This window comes from Caenorhabditis remanei, chromosome IV (genome assembly GCF_010183535.1).
Source record: "Caenorhabditis remanei strain PX506 chromosome IV, whole genome shotgun sequence".
In the NCBI taxonomy this organism is placed as follows: domain Eukaryota; kingdom Metazoa; phylum Nematoda; class Chromadorea; order Rhabditida; family Rhabditidae; genus Caenorhabditis; species Caenorhabditis remanei.
In genome coordinates, this window is record NC_071331.1 from 12754032 (window position 1) to 12769315 (window position 15284).

Here is a 15284-nt window from a genome sequence, read left to right on the forward strand (position 1 = left end):
ATGTGGAGACTAAAGGTATTTATATTCCTTTTTCTACTGAAATTCGGTGATGCGAACGGAAATTGTGATGCGAGGAACTATCGATCAGTGGAGAATGCACCAGAAGATGCTCTCATTTATGGGATAACACAGGTGAGAGAATGATTTAAAACTTGTTTTTCTAAAAAAAAAACGAACAACTCGCAACTATGACTGTGACTGCCCTGATGACCCAAATCAGAAGAAAAAAAACTATCATGAATACGAAAAATCCAGAGCTCTCAAGCTGTTTCTGAAACCGAAGATTTTGATATTTATAATATTCCAGGACTGTCAAATGTTCTTCATCCGTCCATCTCAACTTCATCTTCTCTCCACTATTCGAGTTGATAAAAGACATTCGTTCTGTTATGTAAATTTGGTACAATTACATGTCAAAGTGAGTTTAAAGAGAGAACAATTTCTTCTCTGAATTCCAAAATTCTTGGAAACTTTTTCAAAAATTGTTTGCAGTCGCACGACACATTGCTCCTTACATTCAAGCAAGCAACCAATCGAATATGTACACTGGAAGTACACATTCCTGCATTAAATATGCTGTTTGGAGATCACTTATTCCGGTACAAAAACTTCTGAATTCCCAGATAAAATCTCCATTTCCAGATACTCTCTTCTGAATTCTCTTCCCTATGCATCTTGCTCTTACTCCAAGGATCAAACATTCCAACTCGAGCCAGATCTCTCATTTATGGACCCGGTTTACAGTGATGTCATATATTTCATTGATGCACTTTCATCCGGAAAACAATGGAAAGTTCATCAGTTCCTTTTGAAAGACACTGGAAATATGAACATGATGAACAATTTAACTGTTACACTTCAAACAAGTGAGCTCCGCTCAGAAATTGTAGAATGTTATTCACTTTTTGAATTCAGGAGACTCATCAGCCAATGAATTCGTCGTATCACTCGATAACCAACGGGATAAATTGTACAGAAGGAATCGATTTGATAATTTGATTTTTCAACAGTGTGCTTTTGAAATGATGTTCAGGTAAACGTGAGAAATCTCTAATTCTAGACTGAAATGACTCATTTCAGACCAAAAGAATCAGAGGTGAACAGTTTTGAGACGCCAGCACGGGGATATGGAGCAGTTTTAAATGGACAATCGGTGGACGGAGACGTGATGATTTATGTTGAAACTGACAGAACCGTGAGTATCGTTTGAAATCTGTGTGGTTAGTCATCAAGATGAAACATTGCATTGAAATTTGCAGACGGATCCCCCAACGACTCGTCTCAATATGCTTTCAACCTCTCATCCAGAGCATGTTTCATGTGTTTCTGCTACTTCATTCTCGTTCGATGTCGGAATTATTCGTGAATCTACTGTAGAGAAATTGAAAAACGATCCAAGACCTCCATTCGGTAAGTTTTCAGACTATGAATCAAAGAACGGTTTTGTACATGGTTCCGATGAAACTGAAATTTTGGTTTTCAGGTACAAAAGTCTCGCCTCGACCCAGCTCCAAATCCTCCAAACTCAATGAACAAGTGAATCAAAAACTCAAAAATTCCACGCCTGCTTCATCTGGAAAACCAACGATTATCCCCACTCAATCATCTGAATCTTCTGTGTCGTCATCTGCCGCCACGTCACAGAAACCGAAAGGAGCATATTCTCCATCGAAATCCTTCTTCAGTTATGAATTTGGAGGAGCTGGAACAACGACCACGACGACATCAGTCGCAGAAGAGAAAGAGCTGATTTCGAATGAGATTCCATTTCCAGAAATGTCAGAAGAAGAAGAGAGAAAACAAGAAGAAGAGTTGAATGAAATTATAAAAGAATTGAAATCAGATGAAGAGGAAAATGAAGAAAAAGGAGAAGAAAAGAGTGAAGTGAATCAAGAGAAAGAAGTTGGAGAACTGAAAACAAGAGAAGTCAACAGGACTTCTGAAAATGGAGATAAAACAGCTGAATCCACATCTTCGAATGCGACGTCTTCTGATGCAGAAGCGGTGAAATCCAGTAGAATATCGATGAATTTAAATACAATTGTAATATTACTTTCTGCCATTTCATTCTGCAAATATTTCATTTAGAACTAGTTATGTAAACCTGGTGCTTTCTGTCGATATTGACTAAAATAAAAAAACTAAAAATCAAACAATCCAAAGAAAGCTGAGCACACTAATAAAACTGCTTCGAACTTCAACCAAATTCAAAAACATTGTTTCAAAAAAACCAATTTTATTTAAAATTTAAAAAAAGACAAAAAGCATACAATATTATGATAAAGCATTCAGAATGTAGTGGAGGTGATTTGAAATCTACTTGGGAATCAGGAATATTGAAGAGGGAGTTGGGAGGGAGATAAGTGAAGGTAGATGGGAGCAGGACAAGTGTAGCCAAAAACTGAACTGATAATAAACGAGTCGGAAGAAAAATAAATTGATCGCTGAATGATATTTGGCTTAGTGAGCAATTCCAATACAATCAGGAAGTACAGGTCCTTGGGCTTTGGCGAGAAGTTCGGCGGAAATATTAAGATGACGTGGTTGTTCCCATGGGAACTCATTGTGTCCGAAATGCCCGTTCTCAGCGGTTGGCTCATAGATGGGTCTTTTCAGGTCAAGATTTCTGGAAACATTTCGTTAAGGATAAATTACACAAAACCAACTACTCACTTGATAATCATTCCTGGTCTCAAATCGAAATTGTCATTGACAATACTGAGTAGATCTTCTTCGCTGAGAGCAGATGTTCCGAAGGAAAAGACCATGACGGAAAGTGGCTTGGCAACACCGATGGCGTAAGAAACTTGAACCAGACAGCGACGGCAAAGTCCAGCCTTGACGAGTGACTTAGCAACCCAGCGAGCAGCATACGCAGCAGAACGATCGACCTTGGTTGGGTCCTTTCCAGAGAAAGCGCCACCTCCGTGAGCTCCCCATCCTCCGTAAGTGTCGACGATGATCTTACGTCCAGTGAGTCCAGCATCTCCCATTGGTCCTCCGACTATGAATGATCCACATGGGTTGAGATGGTATATGGTGCTTTCATCAATAAGATTTGCTGGGATGACCGCTTTGATGACCTGCAATTACACAACATTGTTTTAAATTTTTCGCTATACCTAATCCACCTTCTCGATAAGTTCTTTTCTGAGTTCCTCCAAGCTAACATCTGGAGAATGTTGAGTCGAGATGACGACGGTATGAACACGAAGAGGAACGCAAGCTCCTCCTTCGGAAGCGTACTCGATAGTGACTTGAGTCTTGGAATCCGGTCGTGCCCAGTCGAGTTCTCCGGAACGACGGAGCTCATGGAGCTTATGATTCAACTTATGAGAGAGAAGGAGCGTCAATGGCATCGCTTCTTCAGTTTCATCGGTGGCGTAACCGAACATGATTCCTTGGTCACCAGCTCCCACATCATCGCTACTCTTGTCGATATGAACTCCTGCGGCAATCTCAGGTGATTGTTGCTCCAAAGCGACAAGAACGTTGCAAGTCTTGTAATCAAATCCTATAAAAAAAACTTATCATCACCGTAACATGTGCTGTTCAACGAGTAAGAAGAATCATTCCACGAGCTTATATCAGGCAATTGTCAGCTGGAGTCAGTAGTTCCGGAAACAAGTAAACTTTATTCTTATTACCTTTCGACGAATCATCGTATCCGATTTTCTTGACGACGTTACGGACGAGAACTTGATAGTCGACGACGGCTTTTGAGGTGATCTCACCGCACAACATGATCATACCCGTTTTAGTCACCGTTTCTGTAATCAAAGTAACCATAGTAACAGGTAAGAAAACATATTGTTGCGATAAGCGTCAGCCCTTTTCATCCAACACCCGCAGAGCCTGTAAATTGAGACATGAATAAGCGAAAAAACGAGAAGTTGCCAATGAGCAAAACGATCTCATCGGCAATCTTCCCGTAATATCAATAACACAACACAAAATTCAAACTCGCAACCGCTTGCAAAGCAATCACGATATCAAACATGGTTTGTCACTGTATTCGCTGCATGTCACCAAGTCTCTGAATGATGTACAGGATAGCTGAAAGGGCCAATCGGTTCATCGTAGAGTAAGAGCGGCTTCTTCTTCATCGAGTTGCTGGCTCTGAGTTCGGAGATTGATTTACTTACCGCAGGCGACCTTAGCGTGTGGATCTTGTTCCAAGTGAGCGTCGAGAACAGCATCCGATATCTGAAAAATTACTATGAGAATCTGTTTATCGAGAAGCGAGTTCGAAAACTTACTTGATCGCACATTTTATCCGGATGTCCCTCGGAGACGGATTCAGAAGTGAACAGGAACTTGTGCTGAGACATGTTCAGGTGTAGAGAAGATGAATGAGATACTTCTTCTGAAATAGAACTTGTTAGGTTAAATAGAAAGGTGGAGAGAGTCGGCAAGAGAAATAAAACAAAGGGCGGGGCGCCACGCGCTAAACGAGCAAAACTCTACGTCTCGTGAAAAATTTTCCAGGAAACACTCTTCAGCAAAAATAATTTGAACGAGAGAGAATACTAATGTGCACAGGGAACATATCAGAAACTTTCTAGAATTGCAATTGAAATAAAAGTAGGCCTATGACTGCGAAAAAAATCGGACTGCAAACACCTGGCGCGCAGCGCTGGCGAGCATGTGCCAATGCCCTCGATTCTACGACAACAGGAGACAGAAATCATAGAGGTAGCTGCAGCTGAGAATCTGCCTTTTATGTTAGATAATGAAATTGTAACACTGAAATGAGACACAAAGATGCAATGATGTCCGGAACATCAGAAACTCGATAAAAGTGGAAACGAGACAACGATGAACACAAGAAATTCCCTCGATTTTTCTTGATATAATCTGGCAAGCGCGAACAACTTCAAAACATCGGAAAAAAGTCTCGAACGGCTACTAAAGAAACTAAACGAGCGAACAAGTCCTATCGTAGTACACAAAAGACAACGAACAACTAACTTGATGAATAAATTGCTATCTTCTCCGTGGCGTCTTATCTGTAATCTTATCGCGTGGTATGATGAATTTGCCACGTTTGTTTGTTCTCATGACCTTGGAGGTCGTCACGGGGATATTCCATGAGAATTATGATTTGAGAACGATAATAATATCAACGTAATAAGAAAGTCTGGATTGTTCTATAGGCGAATTGATTGCAATTAGAAAACTATTTTAATCACCTATAAATACTTTTACAGCAGAAAACGGAGTTGAGAGATTCGTCAATAAAAACAATCCGGCAGTTGTGAGAAGTTGAAAACGATGCACATACTGTAGCATCACATGATTTTCATGCCAGTACAGAATTTAATTTCCGATCTATCGAGAATAGACAAAAAGCTCAGTTAGACAAAAAGCAAATATTTAACTGAAGGATATTTTCAACATTTCGACGTCTAGTTGAATTAATTCTTCCGTGAGGTAAATTTCTGTCGAAACACAATCGCCTCAACTATTTAGTAATGAATGGAAATCTGATCTGGTCTGAAAACGATTTGAGTAGTTCTAATAACAAACAAAAATCGTAGCTCGTTGATTTATTAGCAGTTAGAAAAGCAAATTTGCTTTTTTGCACTGTTGCATGGTTTTCTGATCAACGGATACCACGCATGGCCACATACAAACAGAAACAATACGAAAACTGCGTTTGCAGATATCCAGATATGTGCTTTGAACTTTTGAGCTGTTCAAGAAAAAAGAGGTCTTATGAAAATTGTCTGAATAAAACATTATGTTTTCTGACTTTGTGGTTTTTAGTTTGTAGTCTAGAGCCAACCTCACTCCAAGACAAACAGCAAAAAAAGAAAGCAAATAATGAGATCATTTTTAAAAATGATGACAACATCAGTATCACTACTCAATTGTCATCAGCTGATATCAGCCCTTTTCTCAATTCAAAATTTCTAGTTCCAAAACAGTTTTAATTATATTTCAGTGATTTTATCGGACAACGAACAATTACGATTGTAATCTTTTCAGATCAATTTTTGCTATTTCCACTACAATGAACAACAAATCTAGATAATATCCAGCCCGCTTTTTTATTTGAAAAATCCTGAAAATTTCCTGTTCATGACGCATGCAAATGATATAAATCTTGGGAAATCGACAATGATTTCAAACGCAAACGATCCCTATAAACGAAAAGGAAGAAAACGTTTTTAGAAAAGCAGCAGTCAGCGGCACTCTAACTGAAAATTATCCTGTCGTAAAATCCAGCACATTGTACGTAACAAGTGTTGGCGCGGTGATTGCGGACGGCTGAGAAAAATTTCGTGGATTTTAGGCCAAATTCTTCGGAATTAAAAACTTTGCATTTGAATTTGCTTTTCTGAAATGTTTTATCTTCCTTTATCTTCTCGATTTCATAATATCATGAATTAGATCTTTTTCGATATCTACCTCCTGATCTCTTGCAAATTGGTTTTTTTCCAGTATGACTTATTTTGAACATCTTTCTTTAATCTCAAAGTTGGAGGAACTCCAGCTTTAAGTAGAATAGTGTTATTTACTATTTTCTTCCTTAGTTCCTTTTATGTGTAGATACTTTTCTGCGTTTTTAAGTCTGAAATCGTATAGTTCCAAAAGATCAGTATTCTTCTTGCGGAATCGGCCAAAGCTCACGGTTTAGTATCAAGCCACATCAGTTTCAAATTTACATAACCTTTATTCATAACAATAGAAAGAGAGATCTGTGCAGCTATGAAGAGACGCAGTTTTGTCGTTTTGTTGCGCGTGGCGCCCCGCCCTCTGCTTGTTCCTCCCTTTCGCTTTTCGCTCCTTCCAATTCATTCGAGCTAACACGCGCTCTTCCAGGTCGAAGCTTTCTATCGTCTTCTCTCCAGTGAAAAATGGTTCATAAATTCCTCTTCACTTCTGAGTCCGTCTCCGAAGGACATCCTGACAAGATGTGCGATCAAGTAAGTATTGGTCGTTTAAAATTTCAACCGTCCATAAATTCGCTTTCAGATTTCGGATGCCGTCCTCGATGCTCACTTGAGCCAAGATCCCCATGCCAAGGTCGCCTGCGGTAAGTACTTAATTTTTCTCCAAACTCAGAGACAGCGACACGATGGATCAGCCTCCTTAACTCAATCATGAACCGATTGGCCCTTTCAGCTTACCTATTCAACATTCAGAGACTTGGTGACATGCAGCGAATACAGTGACAAACCATGTTTGATATCGTGATTGCTTTGCAAGCGATTGCGAATTAGAATTTTGTGTTGTGTTATTGATATCGCGAGAAGATTGTCGATGAGCTCGTTTTGTTCATGGGCAAATTCTCGTTGTTTCGCTTATTCATGTCTCAATTTACAGGCTCTGCGCGTGTTGGATGAAAGGGGCTGACGCTTATCGCAACAATATGTTTTCTTACCTGTTACTATGGTTACTTTGATTACAGAAACGGTGACTAAAACGGGTATGATCATGTTGTGCGGTGAGATCACCTCAAAAGCCGTTGTCGACTATCAAGTTCTCGTCCGTAACGTCGTCAAGAAAATCGGATACGATGATTCGTCGAAAGGTAATAAAACACTAATATGAGATTGTGACATCAATGTGTAAATCCAAGACGTGGATCGGGAGGACAGAATGTTTATGGCAACCTATCTCTCTTTAACAAGTAGTTTATTTGTATTTTCAGGATTTGACTACAAAACTTGCAACGTTCTTGTCGCTCTTGAGCAACAATCGCCGGAGATAGCCGCAGGTGTTCACCTGGACAAGAGCAACGACGATGTTGGAGCTGGAGATCAGGGAATCATGTTCGGATACGCCACCGATGAAACTGAAGAAGCTATGCCATTGACGCTCCTTCTCTCTCATAAGTTGAACTACAAACTTCACGAACTTCGTCGTTCCGGGGAACTCGAATGGGCCCGGCCCGATTCTAAAACTCAAGTCACCATCGAGTACGCTTCCGAAGGTGGAGCTTGCGTCCCAGTTCGTGTCCATACCGTCGTCATCTCGACTCAACATTCTCCAGATGTCAGCCTTGAGGACCTGAGAAAAGAACTTATCGAGAAGGTAAGAATACATGGAGGAAAACGTTCTGAGAAATATCGTTTTACAGGTTATCAAAGCTGTAATCCCAGCCAATCTCATTGATGACAACACCATCTATCATCTCAACCCATGTGGTTCATTCATTGTTGGAGGACCGATGGGAGATGCTGGACTCACTGGACGCAAGATCATCGTTGACACTTACGGAGGATGGGGAGCTCACGGAGGTGGTGCTTTCTCTGGAAAGGACCCAACCAAGGTCGATCGTTCTGCTGCTTATGCTGCTCGCTGGGTTGCTAAGTCACTCGTCAAGGCTGGACTTTGCCGTCGCTGTCTGGTTCAAGTTTCTTACGCCATCGGTGTTGCCAAGCCACTTTCCGTCATGGTTTTTTCCTTCGGAACATCTGCTCTCAATGAGGCAGATCTTCTGACCATTGTCAACGACAATTTCGACTTGAGACCAGGAATGATTATCAAGTGAGGACTAAAAAAACGTGATTCGTTGCTAATTTTTTTTTCTCAGAGATCTTGACTTGAAGAGACCCATCTACGAGCCTACCGCCGAAAACGGACATTTCGGACACAATCAATTCCCATGGGAGCAGCCCCGCCACCTCAAGATTTCTGCCGAACTTCTTGCTAAAGTACAAGGAGTACCTCTCGCCAAGGGCAACGGAATCGCTCATTAAACAATGTTTCATCGGTCTTAGTTTCTTTTATTGTATCATTTCTGGGTGGCTCAACTGTAGCAATTTATAATAAGCACATTCTAAAAATTCTATTATTGTACTGGGTTTTTTCACTTGAACGTATTCCATTTCTCCAACATACTCCCTCGATTTACCTGATCTTCTGTCACATTGCAAATCCTATTTGCCTCCCCCGCTTCCCAAATGGTTCATAACCTTCTCCCACGCTTTTATTGCAAGTTTTTTTAGTTCTATAAAAATATTTATTGGAAAAATGTTTGCGAAAGATTGAGCGAAAACGAATCGAAATGAGGCACGAGTAGATGAAAAGGGGGAATGACGTGTTTTGTGAAAATGAATTTTTATGTTCAGAATGCGATGCTGCTACGGTAACGACGGTCATCTGAAGATTGATGCTGTTGTTGCTGTTTCTGAATCCGATAAATTCTTCGTTCAGCGGGACCGCCCATTTCTTTCGTATGAATCGAAAGTGGTGAATAATCAGCTGGTGGGATTTCAGAAGTCGTTAGAAGTTGATGGCTCGAACGAGAGAGAAATGTCTGAAATTTTCTCCTGATTTCCGAATCAAAGAGTGCCCAACTCACTGGTTCTTTCCTATCATTTCGTCTTGCTTCAATCTCGAAAGCAGCCGTTTTTTCCAGAACGCTACTTTTTCGTCTGCGTCTCTTCTCTTCTTCGTTCTCTTTCTCATCATTTGAGCCAACTGGAGGTGGATCCATTCCGAAATAGAATTCTGGAAGGCTATCTATCCCTGAAAAATAGATACGAATTTCAGAGAAGAAGAAGTACAATTCTCACTTTTTGATTCTCTTTTCAGTTTATCCTCTTCTTCATTCACCCATGAGAAATCGATTTCCGATTGATCACATCTCATTTGTGACGTGGCAATCGAAGAAGATCTCGATCCGTATGAAGGTTGTCCACGAATGATTGGCTGTGCATACGTGGCATTCGAGTTTGGTGCGACGTGGTGATGATGTTGGATTCGAGAAGAAGTAGAAGATGTGGTCTGGGTTGATGGAGCCTTCGGCGGTTCGGACACTTGTTGTTCCACTTTTTCACTTCTTTCCACTTTTACTTCGATCGTTTTCGTGACTGGCTGGAAAGACAGTTTTCAGAATTTTCAAGATGAAGAAAATATCTAACATACCGGTTGTGGAGAAGTGACCTGACGAATTTGTTGATGATTATGATGATGTGGAGTGCTACTGTACATTGGTGGAGAGATAATGTCTGAGAATTGAAAATTAGAATGTTAAATATGTATAACATGATTATCATATTCTTTTTCAGAGAGAATATGTACAGTTATTAACTAAAAAAGGAAGATCCTACGCTGTGACGCAATTGTCTCAAAGTTGATCAATGTAAACCAAGAGCAGCATCAGATAACTTAGAGAATTAATATTGAGTTTAAAATCCTATAGCTCACCTCGTTTTCCTGAAGAAATGCTTGATGTATTCCATGGATCTGAAGAATGTCCACCTTCTTCTGACGATGTCATTGGGGACGATGAAGCCAGCGAACCGTTCAGTTCGGTTCGACGGTTTGTGCTTCTGGAATAAGTTTCAAAATGGATAAATGTTCTGTTTCTTAACATTATTATGCACTGCTCGAAGTTTTTGACAACGCTAGTCCCATTTCCCTCAGTACAACAATCGAAAAACTTACGAGTAATTATGCTTCACATACTGACTCTGCGTCTCTCGTCTCGTCGGTAACCCTCGTCGTTCTTCTGTAGCTCTCCAATCACGTTGACGCATTCGAACGTCGATTTCTGGAGCTTCATGCATTCTGGAAATAAAACGAATCGATTCATTTGAAAATGATAGAATAATATATTTGCATTCCCAACTTAAAATCCCATATCCGTTTTCTCATTTCACTGTTCCATTATCCAAAAAACTTGTGTTTCTCTGTTTTTTCTTCTCACCCAATTCGAATCGAATCCATGTTAAATCCATCACATTTTCTCCCTCTTTCAACCCTCACTTTTCCCCTCCCGCCGTCAAAAAGGCAACCATCCAGTTTTTTAGTCTTTCTCCTCTCATTTTCGGTCATCTGTTCGTTTCTCGTTCAATATATCCGGAGAGAGAGATTCACACTGCGAGATTAGCAAGATTTCAAAGAGATTTCCATTTTAAAATGACCATTTCCGAAAAGTTGAGAAAAGAAAAAGAAGAAAAAGACGTTGTTAGGGTTCAGAAAAAAGGAGAACGATGAATAAAGAAGACCTTGAACACCTCAAGAAATCGGGAATGATCAAAAAAGTTCCTCATGCTAATGGTAATGCTAATGGATTGATCAGTGAACTTCGAATATGATGAACTAAAATGTTTCTGTGATTCTTTGATTATTCATGGCTTTTTCACAATCGCATTCGTTTTCTTTTTTAAATTAGTTTAACTTACAAAATCATTACAGTAATTTAAAAAGGTTCCAAAAATCCAGAATCCCTCACCGAAATAATCCGATTTTAAACTCCATCTCTCCAGAAAATATTTCATCATTGTCCGTTCCCTCGATTTCCTTTTCATTCATTTTCCCTTTCTCACCTCCAATTACGCGGCTAATTTCAACACAAAAAACCCGCAAAAGGTCATATTGTTCCCCCTTCATTATTCCCATTTCTCTGATGGTCCGACCAAAAAAGGGAATTCTCCTTGTCTTCTCCTTCTTAATAGTCCGTGACCCATGACCCGGAACACTTTTGTTATAATTGCAATTTACTAAAGGAGAAGGTCGGATTAGTGTGAGAGAATAAGAAATTGGTTGAGATGAGAAGAGGATAAAAAAGAGGCAGGCAGGTGACAATTGGTAATATGGAAATCAAGAGCAAATGAGTGAATTGGGAGCTTAATGCTGTATGATTGACTTTGTTAATTTCAAGACTCAACAAAATGTTCAGCATGAAACAGCGAGAATTGCACAGTTGGAATCAGAAGTGCTCAATTCATCACTCCCCAATATCCTATCCAAGAAAAAGTAATCCCCCATTTTTATAAAGGACACCGTCCGTTAATGACCTCTCCTTCAATTGTAAACCTTCTTCTGAAGGTAATTGAGGGATTATGTTAATCTCGGTTCATGATGAATAGGTATCGTCCCGATTAATTAGAAGGATCAAAGGAAATGACCATACAGAACATATGGAAAATGCAGGAATTTGAATATGAATAATACTGTTTCTCAGTTTCATGAAAAGTTGGTTGTCAAATTAACAGCTGCTAAAGCATCTCTTCCACAGATATTCAATCAGGATACAATTACAGTCATGGAGGTTTTGAATTCAATAAATCTCTCCTTTAAAGATTTTGAGAACTCATCGAAGCAGTCAACTGAAACCAGGTCAACTTTTACGAATTTTAACTTCTAATCCTTCTTTTTCTATTGGAACTTTTGGCAGCATATCCACAACAAGTTCACTATATTGTTTTCAATCAGAATCTCTTGAATAATCAAATAACCCCAGAATCCTCGAAGCTCGATCTCTTCCTTCATATAACCAGTAATCCCTCACTCCCTCACCCAATATTCAGTCATCCCAATCTGACAACTTATAATTGCTCCCTCCCCTCCGTCTCCCATCCAAAACCTCAATTTTCCCCCAACTTTTTGATGGCAGAGGTGCGCATCAAAATGATGAAAATGAATGAAAACAAGCCCACTCAAAAGACCGGTGTGTGAAGTGAAAGAGATGGCGAGACAGAAACGAAATGAGTGGTCATGCTCGCGGAGCTGCAGAAGCTTGTTTGATCACGCCGCGCAAGAGTGGCCATTTCTTCATTATCAGTCAATGAGGATAATGGTGATTATCACTTGGTGTGTGATAATCTCATATAATTTGTGTGAAGAGTAGACACCCGGAAGGAAGGAAAAAGTGAGGGGCAAATAGGAATGAGTCAAGGACAAAGATTACGGATGGAATCTCCGGAGTAGATTAGCAGAAAACTGATCTCCTGTTTAAAAAAAGTGATAATCAAGTGTAACCAAACAAAACAGTAATCGATGGTTTCCTTCAGCTACAAAACATGTCTAGAAATCTAGAATCCGATCTAACCTAGGAGGACCCCCTCTTGAACCTTTTTCCATTCTTCGCAACATCTCAGAATCGTCTTTTCTCTTCACCTAAATGGTGGCGGTAAAGGGTACTTCTGACACATACAAAACAGTAATGAGAGTCCGTCTTCGAGAGCAAACACTTGCTTTGACACCTTCTACCACCATTTACATTTACGTGTTGTATTTGTTGACCGAAACAATTCTTGTTTCGAATGAACGGAGATCGGAAGAGAGGAGGAGGAGGAGGAGGTCAAATGTGGTCAAATAGGTGCAAATGTGTTCGGGTTTTTGATGGAAAGTAGCAATACTAATGTATCGGTTTTAAGTGGAAGGAGAAGTGGAGATGATTCTAGATCAAAAGGTCATGGTTATCATAGAGAAGTGTTCGGAAATATGAAATCTTGGCAATGCAAATATAGATCTGAAGTTGAAAAAATTGAGCTCTGGAAACTGGATTAGGCTCTGGACGTTTCTACATCTGATCTTCTAAACCATCATCCTCAGTGATAGTCAGAATATAAAACAATTTCAAACTTTCTAGAACCCCCGCCCGATTTCCCTTATGTCTCTCTTCTACTAAATTTGAATTCGAAACACCATTTCCTGTCCGATGAAATGAATTCCAAAAATAAAAAATAAAAACACATCCATATACATCAACCTCATTTTAATTACGGTCTCTCTTTCTTCCTGACAATGGAAACTTGTCTCCCGTTTTCTTTCAAAAATTGACCTTCCTTGTCTTCGAATGTCTCCAACCTTGACGTGTGTGCGTCGTTTAATATTTGGTGTGAGTGAGCCACCTGTCATCTGATTTCACCTTTTCCGTATACAGAGACATTACAAACAAATAGGTGAGAAGAAGAAGCGATAAGGTTCGTTATATGATACAATTACCCGATTCCGAATGATTATGTCATTAATCAGAAAAAGAGAAAACGAATGTCTGTTTAAAGAACATCGAATCATTTTTGATGGTGTAATAACTAGAGAAATGGAAAGTGATGAAGGAAAGGTATATGGGATAACAAGTTTTCTCTTCTTTTTGTTTCTTTTCCAGTGAATGTTGTGGTGTATGTTTCATAACAACCACACAGCTAGAAAAGAAGAAAACTTCTTTTTTCGTTTCCTGCAAAACTGGAAGTAGGAGAAAAAGTTCCCTCTTTTCCCCTCAACAGGAAGACATTCATCTTCTCCTCAAGGCTGGAAAAAAGTTTGAGGTAGACAACGGGAGGAGGAGGTATAATAATCCTATTATGTGGGTATGAAGAAGAATAAAAAGAGGAGGAGAAGGTCAAGTTGAAGACGAAAAAAGAAACTGAACGTCTAGAACAATGATGGCATCTCAATTATTCTAATTAGGTGAGAACTTTTCCACATTAAGGAGGAATGGTACAGTGAAATTTTTGGGAAAAGTGATGGAACGTAAAAAATGAATTTTGCTCTTACCAATCAAAACTTATCCCAGCAGTAAAAACAACTAACCTGTGTAAATCATCAAAACTCATTGCTCTCGAATACATTGGATGCATTGGCAGAGGTGGTGGAACTGGCATCTGAATAGGAATTCCTCTTGCTCCCAACTTCTTCATCAACTTCTGATGCTTCTTCTCCATTTTCTCCAACTTTTTCAACGTCTTCGCATCATGTGGAATCAGAATTCTAGGAGGGGGCATCATTGCTGGCTCGAAATCCACTTGATTCAATGACATTCTTGACCCTCTCATCTGTCCTAACCTCTCTGAATCCGGGCCGCCCATATATCCAGAATCTGCATTTAAAGAAATCATTGACCGTCTCATTTGTGCTTTCGATTGTGGATGGTGTGGATTGTGTAGCATGTATGGTTCAGCGAATGCTCCGGGAGCAATTGGTCTTTGTTTCGATTCTGGATAGGGGGATGTGGTCGTTGAATATGATGTCCTCTGATGCATCCAATGCGGAGGAGGCGGGTAGTGCGACGAGCTTCGGTTTCCCATCTGAAACAGAATTTTTGGGATATAAAAAAAGATTTTAAAGTTATAAAGTATCGGATTAATACAATTATTAGCAAAACTGATTCAATGTTGTTAATGAAAAAACACTACTAAAAACCTCGTGAAAAGATGCATGTGAAATCGTAATACAAACTCATTTGAAAAATTCGCTTTAAGGAATATCAGAAACAGAAAACTTCAAAAGGACGAGTTGGAGTTTTCATTAACCGTCTAAAGTAACAATATTGAATTTCCACAATAAGATCAACGAGTTCTTAACATTTTTTGTGTTTTAGAAACTTTTGGAAACTAGACTTTGAGTCTACGGTATGAAATCTTATCTAGGATTTCACATGAGCACTTTTAGTTAACCAGGAAATGAGAGCATTCCACTATGAAAAACTCAAGTTGAGATGGTGAAGAAATAAGGAGTGGACAGAAGATCCTAAGTTGGGTGTTCATAACTCCAAAAAGTTCTGAGACGAACAAAAAACGAAAAGGTCAACTTGATGA

General features: G+C 39.6%; 5 protein-coding genes across 5 annotated transcripts; 2 read left to right on the forward strand and 3 right to left on the reverse strand.

Annotated features, from left to right (window-relative positions):
• Positions 1–2088, forward strand: GCK72_013602 (uncharacterized protein; the record flags this gene model as incomplete). Its single annotated transcript, XM_003103423.2, has 8 exons — positions 1–132; positions 308–418; positions 493–599; positions 643–866; positions 916–1033; positions 1081–1195; positions 1260–1410; positions 1484–2088. The coding sequence occupies 8 exons, from the start codon at positions 1–3 to the stop codon at positions 2086–2088; spliced, it is 1563 nt and encodes a 520-aa protein (XP_003103471.2).
• Positions 2089–2460: 372 nt separating this feature from the next.
• Positions 2461–4331, reverse strand: GCK72_013603 (uncharacterized protein; the record flags this gene model as incomplete). Its single annotated transcript, XM_003103485.2, has 6 exons — positions 2461–2626; positions 2674–3083; positions 3132–3514; positions 3648–3770; positions 4146–4206; positions 4260–4331. 6 exons carry the CDS (start codon positions 4329–4331, stop codon positions 2461–2463), a joined length of 1215 nt encoding a protein of 404 aa, XP_003103533.2.
• Positions 4332–6863: 2532 nt separating this feature from the next.
• GCK72_013604 (uncharacterized protein) lies at positions 6864–8711 on the forward strand (the record flags this gene model as incomplete). The annotated part of the gene is made up of 6 exons (XM_053729906.1): positions 6864–6932; positions 6982–7042; positions 7418–7540; positions 7661–8043; positions 8090–8499; positions 8546–8711. 6 exons carry the CDS (start codon positions 6864–6866, stop codon positions 8709–8711), a joined length of 1212 nt encoding a protein of 403 aa, XP_053584678.1.
• Positions 7657–8055, reverse strand: GCK72_013605 (uncharacterized protein; the record flags this gene model as incomplete). Its single annotated transcript, XM_053729907.1, has 1 exon — positions 7657–8055. One exon carries the CDS (start codon positions 8053–8055, stop codon positions 7657–7659), a length of 399 nt encoding a protein of 132 aa, XP_053584679.1.
• Positions 8712–9079: 368 nt separating the features above from the next.
• On the reverse strand, positions 9080–14774 carry GCK72_013606 (uncharacterized protein; the record flags this gene model as incomplete). Its single annotated transcript, XM_053729908.1, has 7 exons — positions 9080–9271; positions 9317–9483; positions 9531–9831; positions 9883–9965; positions 10165–10289; positions 10405–10527; positions 14281–14774. The coding sequence occupies 7 exons, from the start codon at positions 14772–14774 to the stop codon at positions 9080–9082; spliced, it is 1485 nt and encodes a 494-aa protein (XP_053584680.1).
• Between the last annotated feature and the right edge of the window lie 510 nt (positions 14775–15284).